At 45.5% G+C, this 16293-nt stretch overlaps 1 protein-coding gene across 2 annotated transcripts; it reads right to left on the bottom strand.

Annotated features, from left to right (window-relative positions):
* Window positions 1–202: 202 nt before the first annotated feature.
* Window positions 203–9380, bottom strand: RPUSD3 (RNA pseudouridine synthase D3; the record flags this gene model as incomplete). 2 transcript variants are annotated; one of them, XM_080675157.1, is made up of 9 exons in its annotated part: window positions 203–654; window positions 1457–1596; window positions 6270–6393; window positions 6611–6695; window positions 6777–6884; window positions 7590–7689; window positions 7822–7866; window positions 8860–8999; window positions 9256–9380. In XM_080675157.1, 9 exons carry the CDS (start codon window positions 9378–9380, stop codon window positions 463–465), a joined length of 1059 nt encoding a protein of 352 aa, XP_080531283.1. In that variant the 3' UTR covers window positions 203–462. The 2 variants fall into 2 exon arrangements, with proteins under 2 accessions (XP_080531283.1, XP_080531284.1); XM_080675158.1 differs by lacking the exon at window positions 7822–7866 and having other exon boundaries at window positions 9256–9374.
* Window positions 9381–16293: the final 6913 nt, after the last annotated feature.

Consider the following 16293-nt stretch of genomic DNA (forward strand, 5'->3'; position numbering starts at 1 on the left):
TCTGGAGACAGATAATGGTGATGGTTGCAAAACATTGTGAATGTGCTTAATGCTCACTGAACTGTACACTTAACAATGGTAAGAGGGTAAATCTTGTTAGGTGTGTTTTACCAAAATTTTTAAAAATCTAACATTTCTTCCCAACTAGAATTGGGGCAGAAACAGCTAAATAAAGGCCACACTTTGAAATCAACAGAAAGCATGGTCCATGGTAAACATTTACTTTCTCACCAATCCTCAAAACCATACTATGAGTTAGGTACATTTACTATCTCAAATCCAGAGAGGTGAAGTTATTTGTCCAACATTACACAGCAAGTGCCTGGCCAGGATGTGATCTTAGGTTAGTCCAACCGCGGAGCCCTAAACCATGACCCTACCGCATGTTGCACACTGAGCTCATTCTCCTCCAGTCCGCAGTCCCCCCACACCCACCACTTTCCAGTAGGAACAGAAGGAGAACTATTGTTGGCGGAGCCCCAGGCACTGTAGGGTCCTGGAGAAATAAGAGGGCAAAGGTGCCAAAAGCTCTATGGGGGCATCCCTGGGCCTGGTGCCTGGGAGGTGGAGACAGTGCAGGTGGAGGTGCAAGGGCATCTGGGCAGCCTGGGCAGGCGTCAGGTGGAGGCGTCTGAGGAGGGCTTCATCCAGGACCTGCGGTGGGAGAGGCATGTCAGCATTCAGCCAGGTCAGTTTCAACCAGCTCTAACCAAAATGGGAGTTAGGCAAGTACTTCCTCCTTCCCTTCATGTCTGTAGTTATTAATTTCCTTTCTACATGTGCACGTGTAAACACTCATACATGCTCACTATGGCTAGGGTTTCACCAAATCAGTTTCTGCCTGGGCATAGAGCTAAACGACATTTCCAGCCCCTCTTGCAGTTTGGTGAGGACATGTGATTGAGCTCTAGCCAATGGAATGGGAGTGTTCATATGTATGCCACTTCCAGACCTGGCCCATGAAAATCTCCCATGTGAACCTGCACTGTCCCCACTTATCTGCTGGCTAGATAGCAACAGCCTGGGTCCCTGAGTGACTCCTTGGAGCAAAGCTCACTTCTGCCCCACCCCCATTAATCGGATTTAACATGGAGGGAAATTCATGTGTTAAAAACTCTAGTACTTTGGGGCTAGTCTGTTAGAACTGATAGTTACCTAATACACACAACCTTTTACCCCTTTTACCAAAGAGACTCAAAGAACAGCAGCCTTAGAAGGGCCTTTAGAAGTCAGCTAGTTCAGCTTTCTTTGTGAACAGATGGGGCAAAATGAGGCCCAAGAGAGGGGGTGTCACTTGCTCACGGCCATACAGCAAGACAGGGCTACAGTACCTTTGGAAGCCAAGAGGGACTGCCTCCCAGTCCCAAGCTGCAGAGGTAAGGTCTGGAGATCTGCCCACCCTCGTCCCCCAGCCCACCCCCAGGAGGCAGAAGACAGGTCAGGACAGCTTGGGTACCTGTTTTTGGGGCTTGGTGCTCTCAGCTGGCAGTAGAAAGCGTTGGCCCAGGACAGTGCCCACGCGGGCTGAATACATGTGGTCCCCGAGCACAGGGCAGAGCTGTAGTACCATGTGTACCTGTAGCTGACTGGGGAACACTAGGAGATAGGAGAGAGATCAGATGGTTAGCAGCTGCTCTCTGTCCTACCCAATATCATCTGTCCCCATTTCCTCTGGGGAAACACCACCCCCATTCTCAGATCAGGTAGTTTTAGTGAGGCTGATGCTACTGCCCCGGCCTCCACAGCAGGGCACATGACCAGGTCAGGATAGTCACAGCTGTCAACCCACCTGGCCTGTGAGATTCACCCATGAAGAGAGGCAACCCTGAATTTATTGCTAAAGCTATTGGGTATAAAGCATGTTCTTTCCTGCTGGGGTGCTGAACTGGTGGGGTGGAAGCCTGGAGCTGCTGGAGCCCTGGCCACCTCCACCTTCACCAGGGGACAGCCCATGGGAGAAAGAAGCCAATGTACAGGAGGCAAGAAGAAGTGGAGAAACAGCTTCCTGATGACATCCTCTGAGCCTCTGGTCCAGCCAAATTATGTGAACCAATAAATTCTTTCTTTTTGTCTTATACCAATTTGAACTAGCTTTTGGGAAACGTACAACAAAAAGTACCTTGACAAATACAGAAATGAGGGGGCTATGTGCTAGATATGATACAAAGTGTTTCACATATATAAACTTATTTGTCATGGCAACCCTGTAAGGTGGGTTATACTATCATCTTGAAAAACCAAAGCTCAAAAAGAAGTGACTTGCCTACCACCATAAACTGGGATTTAAACCCGGGAGCTCTACTCTGCTTCTATGTCTGGTAAAAATCTAAAAATCCTCTTGCTATAAACCACCTAGAAACACTGGGAAGACATAACAATCAATTTTTTTTTTTTAGTTTTTCTATTCTTTTTATTTTATTTTATTTTAAATAAATCTTTATTCAGATTATTACAATTGTTTCTCCTTTTTCCCCCCATAGCTCCCCTCCACCCGGTTCCCACCCCACCTTCTGCCCTTACCTCCGCCCCACTGTCCTCATCCATAGGTGTATGATTTTTGTCCAGTCTCTTCCTGAACCCCCCCATACCCCTTTCCCCCTGAGAATTATCAGTCCACTCCCTTTCTATGCCCCTGATTCTATTATATTCACCAGATTATTCTGTTCCTCAGGTTTTTAATTCACTTGATTTATAGGTTCACTTGTTGATAGATATGTATTTGTTGTTCACAATTTTTATCTATACTTTTTTCTTCTTCCTCTTCTTTAAGAATACCTTTCAGCATTTCATATAATACTGGTTTGGTGGTGATGAACTCCTTTAGCTTTTTCTTATCTGTGAAGTTCTTTATCTGACCTTCAATTCTGAATGATAGCTTTGCTGGGTAGAGTAATCTTGGTTGTAGGTTCTTGCTATTCATCACTTTGAAAATTTCTTGCCACTCCCATCTGGCCTGCATAGTTTCTGTTGAGAAATCAGCTGACAATCGTATGGGTGCTCCCTTGTAGGTAACTGTTTTTCTCTTGCTGCTTTCAAGATTCTCTCTTTGTCTTTTGCTCTTGGCATTTTAATTATGATGTGTCTTGGTGTGGTCCTCTTTGGATTCCTTTTGTTTGGGGTTCTGTGCGCTTCCTGGACTTGTAAGTCTATTTCTTTCACCAGGTGGGGGAAGTTTTCTGTCATTATTTCTTCAAATAGGTTTTCAGTATCTTGCTCTCTCTCTTCTTCTGGCACCCCCATAATTCTGATGTTGGTACACTTGAAGTAGTCCCAGAGTCGTCTTACACTATCTTCAACTTTTTGGATTTTTTTTCTTTTTGCTTTTTCGGTTGAGTGTTTTTTGCTTCTTTGTATTTCAATTCTTTGACTTGATTTTTGTGTTCCTCTAGTCTGTTGTTGGGTTTCTGTATAATATTTTTTATTTCAGTCAGTGTATGTTTAATTTCTAGTTGGTCCTTTTTCATATCTTCAAGGGTCTCATTATATTTATCAGCCTTTTCTAGGATATTCTTGAAGAGCCTTATAACCGTGGTTTTGAATTCTATATCCAGTCATTTGTTTTCCTCCATTTCTTTCGTTTGTGATCTGTTTCTTTGACGCTGCATTTTCACTGGTTCCCTGAGTTGGTAGGGTAGATTTGTGTGCTAGGTGTCCTATAGGGCCCAGTGGCTCAGCCTCCCCAGTTACCTGAGGTGGATATTCTTGGTGCACCCCTTTGTGGGCTGTGTGCACAGTCTTGTTGTAGGTAAACCTTGATAGTTGTTGGTATCACTGGGAGGAATTGACCTCCAGGCCAGTTGGCTGTAAGGATCAGCTGTGTCTACGCTGGGAGAACTTCTGTGCTGGAGACAGCCTTATAGGATTAGACTTGCCAAATTGCAATAGCCTCTGTGCTCAGCTTGGATGGGGTGGAGTCTCAGGGAGGAGCAGACAGTCTTGGCTTCCAGTCAGCCTTGCCCTTGTGTGCGCGCGCCTCCAGACCTCTGCCTTCCCTGGCTCCCAAGTCTCCGCCCGAGAGTCCAGATTCCCCCCACAAGAGCGTGGGTCCCCAGGGGCTCGCCTGGAACTGGGGTTCAGTGCAGTCAGAACTGGGGCTCAGTGCAGTCAGGAGCTTCTGACTCCCTTCCACTAGGGAAAGCCTGTGGCAACCTCCGCAGCCTTTGTGCACACTGGCGCGCATGCCTCCAGACCTCTGCCTTCCCCGGCTCCCGAGTCTCCGCCCGAGAGTCCAGATTCCCCCCCGTAAGAGCGTGGGTCCCCAGGGGCTCGCCTGGAACTGGGGTTCAGTGCAGTCAGAACTGGGGTTCAGTGCAGTCAGGAGCTTCCGACTCCCTTCTGCTAGGGAAAGCCTATGGCAACCTCTGCAGTCTTTGTGCACACTGGCGCGCGCCTCCAGACCCCTGCCCGTCGGGGCTCCCCCGGGTCTCCGAGTCTCCGGGTGCCTTTCTCTCTACCTGACAGTCCAGACTCCCCCTGTATGAGCCTGGGTCCACAGGGTTTCGCCCGGGACTGGGGTTCAGTGCAGTCAGAACTGGGGTTCAGTGCGGTCGGGGGCTTCCTTCCCCCTTCTGCCAGAGAAAGTCAGCCAGGCTCTCAGCCGCCCTTCCTCTCTGCGCGCACGAAGACCCTTTGCCGTACCTCCAATTCTCTGTGAGCTTTTCTCTTTCCTTCTAGTTGTAGAATTTTCACTCAGCCAGCTTTCCTGTGGTTCTGGATGGTGTCCGTTCTGTCTTTTAGTTGTAGTTTTGAAATTGTTGTGCGAGGCAGCAGTTTAGGTGCTTACCTATGCCGCCATCTTGGTTTCTCCCCCAACAATCAATTTTTTAAAGACACAACTGGGTACACAGGCAAGTAAGGTCCTCAAGACCAAAACACAAAAAGGAAAACAAATCTAGAACACACAAGATCCCAACATTTCACCTATTCTAGAAGTGCTGCCAATCTTGATATCCAGGGGGTCTGGGTTTAAGTAGCTACCCCAGAGGCCAGGGATGAGGCCTTGCTTCCCCAATGAAAATGGTGGACCGGAGAAAAAGCCAGCCACCAAGGAAGGCAGATGATTACCTTAGGACTAGATAAGAGGAATGAACTATTCCCCTTAAAATTCATAGCCACGAGCCTGTTCGGGGCTCTAATACTTCTCGAATGATCTGTGAACTTCCGACTGAAACTAATATTTAGGGAGATCCTAAAGTAGTGATAGTCCTGAGGCATTCAGCAGAAGCAAAGGTGAAACCTCTCCCAAGGGGCCCACATCCAATGAGGCAATAAAGGGTTTCCACAGGAGCCCAGCTGAACCTAACTCACCAAGTGAGAGAGTCGGTGGGAAACACAATAGAATTATACCCTCAAGAATTTCAGACAATGGAATTATAGAAACACAATTGTTTAAAATGATTAAAGAACAAATAATATGGGTAAAAAAGCATGACATGTTTTTTAAAAGGCCATTTGTATTTATAAAAGACCCAAATAGAAATTCTAGAAGTGAAAAATATAGTCAATAGATATGTTAAATTTGCAGATTAGATCCAATTAAAGGAAAATTACTCAACTGGAAGATAGATCTAAAGACATTACCCAGGCCCTGGCCAGGTAACTCAGTTGGTTAGAGTGTCATCCCAGTACACCAAGGTTGAGGGTTCAATCCCAGTCAACGCACATAAAGGAATCAGCCAATGACTGCATAAATAAGTGGAATAATAGATGGGTGTTTCTCTCCCTTCCTTCCTCACTCTCTCTCTCTCTCTCTCAAATCAATTAAAAGTAAATAAGTTACCCAGAATGCAGCAGAGATAAAGAAATAAAAAAATAGGAAAGAAAAGTTAATAGGGAATAGAATGAGAAGGTCAGACATGTCTATTAGGCATTGAAAAGGAAGAGAATAGAAAGAACGCAAGAGGCACAACATTTGGAAAGAGAACTTTCCAGGATTGATGAAATATATTAATCTGCAGATTCAGGAAGCACAGTGAATCCCAAGCAACATAAATAAAAATAAACCCCCACACCTAGATTTATCATAGGGAAACTACAGAACACCAAAGACAAAAAGAAGACCCTGAGATCAATAACTAAGAGAATAAACTGATGAGCTACAAAGGAATGACCATTAGATTTACAATAGAAGACAAGCTGGGCCTGGTCACATACACCTTTGGGTCCATCAAATGCTCCCCGGACTGCTCCTAACACTACCACCTTCCTCCCACTCCCTCACCTCCCCAGCCAAATACAGTTGTAAAATTTGGCTGGGGCTCTAGACCCACCTGTTAGTGGTTGCAGCTGGACCAGAGCACAGCCAGGGCCTGTGGCCACCACACGGAAGTGGCTTAGGGTCCTCTTGACACCTTCCAGGATGTCCTTTCGGGACGGGGACTTCACTGGAACTACCTGTGGTATCAGCCCCCGAGAATGAACACGCTTCACACTCACCCGGGAGCTATACCCAAACCCTCCCTGCTACTCAGGACAGGCAGTATAGGCAGGGTCACTTGCCTGTTTTGGGAGACAGGAGAGCCAGCTACCTCGAGTCTATGCCCTTAACTCCCCTGTAAGAGTAGTATGTCTGGAGAGTCTCCTCCTGTCCCCCACCCAGACCCTGACTCACGGAACCAACGCCATCAACATATTCCAGTTTCAGAGCTGCTTGGATCTTCCCCTCAGAAGTAGCGGGGATCCCATCAGTGACAGCCCTGAGAAAGAGGCAGGAGGCGGTCACAGAGAGGCTTGGCGGGACCTCCCCACTACCGTGGGAGCCTCCCAGCACCTCTCACCAGTAGGTGGCTGTGGGTCTCTGGGCTCTTCGTGAGCAGGCGAAGAACTTCTGGAGGCGGCTTGCTGTCTGGGGACAACTGGAGAGGAGTACAAGCCCAGAGGTCTCCCTGAAGGAAGGGGACAAGTCATGAAAGTTAAAGTCCCTTGGGCTCATTCACAAAAAAGGGAGAAACATTGACCTGTTTAAGGCCAGACAGTAATACCAGATTATAACCCAGACCTCCTCCTGAGAAACAGGGCTTCCTCGTGCTTGATAAGGCTATGTAGCTCAATGTGTCTCTCATTCCGCCTTGGATCCCAGGGAGCACAGAGTTAAATGTCATAACAATTACCACCAATTGCTATGTGTCCACCATGTGCCAGGCCCTATACTACTAATTTTATATATATTAACTCTGAAGTCATTCAATTCCCCACAAACAAGCCAAGGAGTTTGTGAAAGTGCAAAAATATTTCTTCTCAAGTACCATCTCTCATTGATGGCAGTTAGAAGAAAGAATATTGATGATCAATTCATGGCCAATGCCTGCCATGAGTATGGACTTGGAAAAGTGACTGCATACTGAACATTGCTATTATTAGCTCTATGTAATGATGAAGGAAACTGAGGTTCAGTGAGGTTTCATGCTTTGCCTAAGATCCCAGTTTGTACATGAGGATTTGAACCCAGATCTGTCTGTTCCCTCCTGCACCTTGTATTCTATCTCTATGATCCCAAACCAGCCATGGAAATGCCTCGGCTTATTTCCAAGCAACTGTTCCCTAACCTTAGATGGATGCCTATCCTACCTTCCTATCACCCCACCACTTACTTCCCAGATGCTCGGACAACCTGGAGCTCCTGCTCCCCAAACCCCAGGGAATGGCTCAGCTCTGGCAGCACTGAGAACAATGTCAACTCTCCTGGTTTTCCTGGAAAAAAAAAGAAAGAAAAAATACAAGTTGCTCCAGAGGCAACTCTATCCCATCATCCCCTTCTCTTCACTATTCCCTCCTTAGAGACTTCAAACCCCCTTTCAGTGCATCTCCTTCCCCTGCTCATACCTGTCACTGGAAGACCCTGTGGCTTGTTCAACGTCACTAGTGGTCCTAAAACATACATACAGGGACATCATTGACAGAAAAAGCAGCAGTTAGAGTTTACAAAGCACTTTCTCAACTCATCTTTCTTTCTTTATTTTTATTATTGACACTATTACAGATGTGACACTATTTCCCCACTCCCTACCCCCCCCCCCCCCCCCCCCCCCCGCCACCCAGCCTGCCCGTCCTTCCCTCTGGCTCAGTTCATCTTATCATGAGGCCCCACCACAACTCTCAGACATGTTATCAACCACACCCTAAACTAAACTTCTTCCTGTCCCTCACATATGCTAAGCTCCTGCCACCTCAGGGCCTTTGCATTTGCTGTTTCTTCTGTCCCAGATTTTCATGTCTGTGTCCTTCATATCATCCTGGCTCAAATGTCACCAGCAGAGAGCCCTAATTCTGCAATCTAATGTCTGCCCCACTCCTACAGTCCCTCACCGTCATACCACTGTTTTATTCATAGCACTGATCATTAGTAAGGACCTTGTTCATTTGTTTAATCCATTTCTCCCACTAAAATATTGGCTCGCTGAGTGTAGGAACCATATTTATCTTGTATAGCCATGCCTGGTGTCTGGAATATAGCCTATGCTTAATAAATAGTTAAGAGAAGTATTAAATGGCTGAATGAAGACTGAGGCTCAAATTGTTACTTTCCTAAAGCCGCACAGCAAGCTGATTACAGAGCCTAGATCCGACTCCAAAGCTTATGTTTTGTCCATCAATAAGCAATTTATTACAGCAATTCCCATTCTGAAGTGCCTACTGTGTTTAACACTCTCTAGTTCTTTCCACCCTCCCACCCCAAACCCCATTCCCATAATGCCGAGGCTCAGAGAGATTATGTGGCTCATTCCTGCCCATGACTCTAATAGGAGGCAGACCAGGATTCGACCCTAAAGGCTTTTAATAGGGAGCCCATTCAGTTGGCCAGAAGGCTAGGGGCAGCAAGCTCCCTCCCGGTCTCTGTGCAGCTGTCTCGCTCACGCTCACCTTTCTGGTCCACCACAGATGCCCTCAGCACATCGACCAGCTCCTCCCGACTGAGGTTCTCTGGATGCAGCAGCCCTGGGAAGGGCTGGTTTCCCAGGGACCCTGATCGGTTGCTGGAGCCTCGAGGTTGCAGCTGACGCCTGGAAAAGGTGGAGTAAGCAACAGGGGAGGGTGTTTACCGAGGTGCTGCCCATTCTTACCTCCACACACCCTTCCTAAACTGGCCCCATTTTACAGAGGAGAAAACTGAGGCTCAGAGAGGACTAGTGACTAATGTGCCATCAAACAGCAGAACCAGCATTAGAACCCATATCTTCCTAACTCCAGATCCCGCACACACCTTCCCCCAACCCCTTTCCCCCCTCCGGAAGTCTTTATGGGGATGTGTGTAATCACCGTGCCTCGGTGCCAAAGCCTGCGACCTTGCGAGCTGAGCCGACCCCTGGCCCCCGCCACCAGCCACCCCAGACCTGGCACAACACCCGGCAGCCACCCATTTCCCCTGCGAAATCAGTGCGCATGTGTCCAGATGGCAGCCCCACGCCCCATGCTAGCCCACAGCACGCTAATTGGTCGGATCGACTGTCAATCGGGAAAGCAAGAAGGTGGGGCTTTAGAGCCGTGAGAAGGCGGAACTTTTCCTCGCCTGGGAGCAAGTGCCTAAGTGCTCGGGGTGCTTTTGGGGAACCTGAGGCACAGAGTAGAGAAGGCGTTTGTCAGGGTCAGAGAGGCTCTCTACCTACAAAGCGGGCGAAAGGTTGGACGGAAAGAGGCCACGTGCTAACCTGGCTAGGTAAGGGAAGCCTGCATGGCCGCCTTGCAAACTCAGAGACCTAAAGTAGCCGCAAAGGATGGTCTGAAATTAAAACTTTGAAAACTAAAAGCTGTTTATGGTGGGTAGTCATGTTCTAGGCCAGTATCTTACCTGAAAAAGGTCAATCTTTATCATAACTGAGACTTTCTGTTGTTCTTTTGCACCTGTGATACATATCGTTGGAATGTCAAAGTAATTTTCCTTTTTCCAGACCCCTCAAAGCACAGGCACCAGTCTGCAGAGACCACAGAGTCCCTTATTGTGACTGAGTTAATTTGTTGACTGTTAACTATCCTGCACCCAGCTAAGTAAAAAGTGTGTCTCTCATTTTACTTTTTATCCAGTCCTAGAGTTTCCCCTCCCTCCTCCGCCCCACTTTGCTTTCTCCCACCTCTCTAATCTATCACGGATGGATTTCATGTAACTCACTTAGGTCTCCTCTTTTGATTGTAATGTATAAAACAGTGTGCAGCCCAAGCGGGTTTGGCTCAGTGGATAGAGCATCTGCCTGCGGACTAAAGGGTTCCAGGTTTCATTTGGGCCAAGGGCACATGCCTGGGCTGTGGGCTCTACACGCCCCCCTCCAGTAGGGGCATGCAGGAGGCAGCCAATCAATGATTCTTTCTCATCATTGATGTTTCTATCTATCTCTCCCACTTTCTCTCTTAAATAAAATATATATATTAAAACAAACAAACACAAAGTGCATAACTGCCATTCTCCAGAGCATTATCTCAATCCATTGAGATTTTGCTTCCCGGCATTTGTTGGCAGTTTGGCTCAAATAAACTCACAAAAATTCTTCACAGGTTTGAATATTTCTTTTCTTTTCTTTCTTTTTTTTTTAAAAAATATATTTTATTGATTTTTTTTTTACAGAGAGGAAGGGAGAGGAATAGAGAGTTAGAAACATCGATGAGAGAGAAACATTGATCAGCTGCCTCCTGCACACCCCCTACTGGGGATGTGCCCACAACCAAGGTACATGCCCTTCACCGGAATTGAACCTGGGACCCTTCAGTCCGCAGGCCGATGCTCTATCCACTGAGCCAAACCGGTTAGAGCGCAGGTTTGAATATTTCTTAACGTTGACAGGGAACCTGAGACCCAGAGCAGAGAAGGAATTCACCAGGGTCAGAGAGGCTGTCTCAGGACAAAACTGAACGAACGTTAAGGTTTTCTAATTACCGTTTTAATTCTAGAAGTCCTCTGACTTCAAAAAGCCACTGTTATGCACACTATCTTAAGGCAAGTTGGGGGTAGGGGGTGAGGGGGATCCAGTAAACTGCTTGGAAGAACAGCCTGGTGCATAATCCAAAAGGAGAAAAAGTCCAGAGGCAGGAGATTCACTAAAGCATTATTTATCAAAGCAAAAACAAAACAAGCCTCAAAACTGGAAACATAAATTGTCCTGTGATTAGCTCTATACGGGAAATAAATCTAATACATCATCTATTCAACATTTTTAAAAAATATTTTTTATTGATGTCAGAAGGGAAGGGAGAGGGAGAGAGATAGAAACATCAAAGATGAGCGAGAACCACAGATCGGCTGCTTCCTGCACGCCCCCCACTGGGGATCAAGCCCACAACCCGGGCATGTGCCCTTGACCAGAATCTAACCCGGAATTCTTCAGTCTATAGGCCAACACTCTATCCACTGAGCCAAACTGGCTAGGGCTATTCAACATCTTTTTAATGCTAACTCTATTCCAGGCCCTGGCAACTGGGGAACACAGATCAGCAAGACCCAGGCACTACTCACAAGAAGTTCAACCAAGTGGATACAGTTCAGATCACAGCATCACAACACACCTTGATAAACCCTGTGCAGATTTAGAGAGAGAGGAGTGAGGAACCAGGTGAAATCAGAAAAGGTATCCAAGCATGGGTTATGATTGGCAGGTGTGAAGAACTTATAGAAGTTCACCAGGAAGCAGAGGGAGGGAACAATAAGAGAAATGAACTAAGTGAAAAACAACAACAAAATGGATTCTGTTCTGTAATTACAACTATGGAAAGGTCACATGCAACCTGTGCATTGTTTTATTTATTTACTAAGAGCACTATAACTTTTAATTCATTGTTTGCATTAACAAAAAACTTCAAATTAACCTAAATCCATCAATAGAGGGATGGCTAAGTCAATTGTAGCACATCCAGACCATGCAGCCATTAAGGAATGTATAGGTCTATATGTGCTGATATGACTCAATCTCCAGAAATATTAAGTAAAAAAAACAAAACAAAGTGAAGGGCAGTGTGACTAGAATTGCATGCACTGTGTGTGTGTATGTATGTATATGTGTATATATATATATATATATATATATATATATATATACACACACACACACACACACACACACACACACACACACACACACACACTGAGTGGCCAGATTATTATGAGCACCCCATCATTACTTTGTTGGGCCACCTTTTGCCTTCAGTACTGCGGCAATTCTTCTTGGCATTGACTCCACGAGATGTTGAAAGGTGATGTGAGGAATCTGACATCATGCCTGTTGAATAGCACTGTCCAGTTCTGTGAGATTTGATGGTTGTGGAACCAGCTGCCTGATAGCTCTTTTAACTTCATCCCACAAATGCTCAATTAGATTGAGATCTGGTGATTGTGGGGGCCACCTAAGCAAGGTAAAGTCTCCCTCATGTTCTTGAAACCACTCCTGCACAATACGAGCACCGTGGCATGGCGCAATGTCTTGTTGGAAGAAGCCATCTCCATTGGGATACGCCATCAACATGATAGGATGAACTTGATCAGCAATGATACTTAGGTATGTTGTGCTATTCAGACGTTGTTCCACACAAATTAAAGGGCCCAAATCAATATATATATACTGTATATAGCCATGCTCCACATAATGACATTTCGGTCAACTATGGACCACATGTGATGGTGTTCCCATAAAATTATAATAGAGCCCTGGCCAGTGTGGCTCAGTTGGTTAGGCTTCGTCCTATGCACAAAAAGGTCATTGGTTCTATTTAGGTCAGGGCACATGCCTGGGTTGCAGGCTCACTCCCTGGTACAGGGTGTTCCCACCTGATTAATGTTTTACTCTCATATCGATGTTTCTCTTTTTCTCCCTCTCCCTGTCTCTCTAAAAATTTTTAAAAATATCTTTAAAAAACCTCTCACATCGATGTTTCTCTCCCTCTAAAAAAATCTTTTTAAAAATATTAAAAAAAAAAGATTATATTGGAGTTGAAATATTACTATCGCCTAGTGAGGTTGAAGCTGTTACACTGTCATAGCACAGTGCTTAACGCACATGTTTGTGGTGATGCTGGTGTAGACAAACCTACTGCACCGCCTTTCATAGAAAAGTATAGTGTATACAATTATGTATAGTACATAAAACTTAAAAATAGTAATAAACGGCTATGGGACTGGTTAATGTATTCACTATACTATATTTTTATCATTACTTTAGAGTGTACTCTTTCTACTTATTAAAAAAACGTTTGCCATAAAACAGTATGCCATGTTATACTAGCAGCAGGATCATACATCTCATACTTACTGCATCAATGAATTGCATAATTTTCTTTTGTGCTTGATTTAATCTCATGTTGTTTTGTACAGTAACATGCTATACAGGATTGTAGCCTACGTGTGTAGTAGGCTATACCATTTAGGTTTGTGTAAGTGCACTCTATAATATTCACACAACAATGAAATTGTCTAACGGTGCATTTCCCAGAACTATCCCCATCATTATGGGGTGCATGACTGTATATGTGTGTGCAATTTATGTACATTTGTTTTATTTATATGCTCCTGGATTTCTGAAAGTGATAGGGAGAAGGGCACATAATAGGAATAGGACCACAGTTGTTTAATGATTATTCATTTTACTAACTATAGGTAAGAGGTTTTAAAAAATTTTTTAAGTATGTTTTTATTGATTTGAGAGAGAGAGGAAGGGAGAGGGAGAAGGAGATAGAAACATCCATGCAATACTGATTGGCTGCCTCCAGCATGGCCCCTGCTGGGGATTGAGCCCATAACCTGGGCGTATGCCCCGACTGAGAATTGGACATCTTGGTGCATGGGTCATGCTCAACCACAGAGCCACACCGGCTGAGCGGGTTTTCTTACAGATCCTGGGAAACTGGAGAATCTGTTATAAGAAGAAAAACAAGGCTGTAAAAAGATACAATGCCTTGGAGCCTGGATAGGTCCATTGCTCAAAAAATTCATTTTGAGAGCAAATCAAGGACAGGAAACACTTGATTTGGTTGCTGTGCCTGGACCCAGACCCCCTCTGGGAATTTGCCTCAGGAATGCTGACCATTCTCCAGTCCCAGGAACAGGCTGAGCTGGTTTTTAACATCATAGTAAGTTAACTACCTTGTTATTGGACTTCAAGATCTTGGAAGAAGACACAGAGACCATGGATCCTGCAGCCCTTATCCTGTCCCCCTTCCCCCTTGCATGTAGCCCTTCTTCCTTATCCATATATAATCAGCCAACTAGTAGGAGATGTTAGAGCAAAATTTTCAGGATGACCTGCTGCTCTCTCCATACAGCTGGCATTATTGGATTAAATGCTCATGTAATTCAGCCTCGTCTCTGCTTGATTTGGCTCAAGTAGTGACAGGCAGCCCCGGACCTGTTTAGTGTCTGGTTTCAAAAGGACACACAAAAACATGCCCTGACCGGTTTGGCTCAGTGGATAGAGCGTCGGCCTGTGGACTGAAAGGTCCCAGGTTCGATTCCGGTCAAGGGCATGTACCTTGGTTGCGGGCACATCCCCATTAGGGGGTGTTCAGGAGGCAGCTGATCAATGTTTCTCTCTCTTCGATGTTTCTAACTCTCTATCCCTCTCCCTTCCTCTCTGTAAAAAATCAATAAAAACAACAACAAAAAAAACAAGGTGGTTGCTTCTGGAGAAGGAATCAGATGTGAGAAGATGAATAAATATGTTTTCCCTTTGGAACTACTCAAATTTTTTATCTCATTGATATATTTCATATATATATATACCCACCCCTAGTTTAAATATCTAAATCAAGCATAAAAGACTGTAAGTTTCATAAAATTTTTAAAATAATAAAAAATTTCAAAACTAAAATTTGATAGAACTAAATTTTTAAAAGACTGTGTGATTTTATATACATGACATTTTAGAAAAGGCAAACTATTTTGGCAGAAAACCAAGTGGATGCCAAGGGCTTTGAGTGGGTGGGGGAATAAGATTGACTAGAAAGGGGCATAAAGGAGCTTTTTGGCATGCTGGAAGTGGTGGCTTCATACTGTATCAATTTGCCCAAAGTTAATTGAACTACTAGTATATACCTTAAAAGGGTAAATTTTAGTATATGTAAGTTATACCTCAAGAACTTTTTTTTTTTAAAATATATTTTATTGATTTTTTACAGAGAGGAAGGAAGAGGGATAGAGAGTTAGAAACATCGATGAGAGAGAAACATCAATCAGCTGCCTCCTGCACACCCCCTACTGGGGATGTGCCCGCAACCAAGGTACATGCCCTTGACTGGAATCTAACCTGAGACCCTTCAGTCCGCAGGCCGACGCTCTATCCACTGAGCCAAACCGGTCAGGGCTCAAGAACTTTTTCTAATTCAAATATTTAAATAACCAATTCTTAAGTAGATGTGGGCAAATATAGGCAAGACTAGCAAGAACTTTGGCAATAATGCAAGTGGTGTGGTTTTATCTTGTTTGGGGCTTGGACATTACTGTGCTTTGTCACAGGTTCCATGGTATTTTTTTATTTATTACTAGAGGCCCAGTGCACGAATTCGTGCATGGGTGGGGGTCCAGTGGCCAGCCCTGATCAGGGTGATCTGGTCAGGCCAGCCTGGGGGAGGGGCTGCAGGGGGTTGGCAGGCCAGCCCCGCCCTCGATAGGGGGGGGGGCGATCAGGGATGGGGCTGGCCTGGGGCAGGGGCCCTGGGTGGTTGGCGGGCCAGGCCAGCCCTCTGGTCGAACTCAGGTGGAACTCCCAGTCAAGGGGCCAATTTGCATATTACCCTTTTATTATATAGGATTGATTTCAGAGAGGAAGGGAGAGGGAGAGAGAGATAGAAACATCAATGACCAGAGAGAATCATTGATTGGCTGTCTCCTGCACCCCCTATTGGGGATTAAGCCCGAAATCTGGGCATGTGCCCTTGACTGGAATCAAACCTGGGACCCTTCAGTCTGCAGGCCAATGCTCTATCCACTGAGCCAAACCAGCTAGGGCAAGTCCCATGGTATTTTAAATTTTTATTTACTGATTTTAGAGAAAGAAAGGGAAGGAGAGAGAGAAACATCAATTTGTTGTTCCACTTATTTATGCATTCATAGATTGATTCTTGTATGTGCCCTGACTGGGGATCGAACCTCCAACCATGGTGTATGGGGACGATGCTCTAACCAACTGAGCTACCCAGTCAGGGTAGGCCCCACGGTATTTTAGAATCCTTCTTTTGAAAGGTCTCCTGTGCCAGCTTGAGCAAGATGGAAAGACTAAGTCTGAGTGGCTGGGACGCTGCCTGCTCTAACTGCAACAGACCTCTCCTCCACTGGCCCCTGAGGGGACCATTCCTCTACTTGGACTGGCTGCTGACCCTGTTGAGACT

The sequence above is a fragment of the Plecotus auritus genome, assembly GCF_963455305.1.
Source record: "Plecotus auritus genome assembly, chromosome: 6".
NCBI lineage: Eukaryota > Metazoa > Chordata > Mammalia > Chiroptera > Vespertilionidae > Plecotus > Plecotus auritus.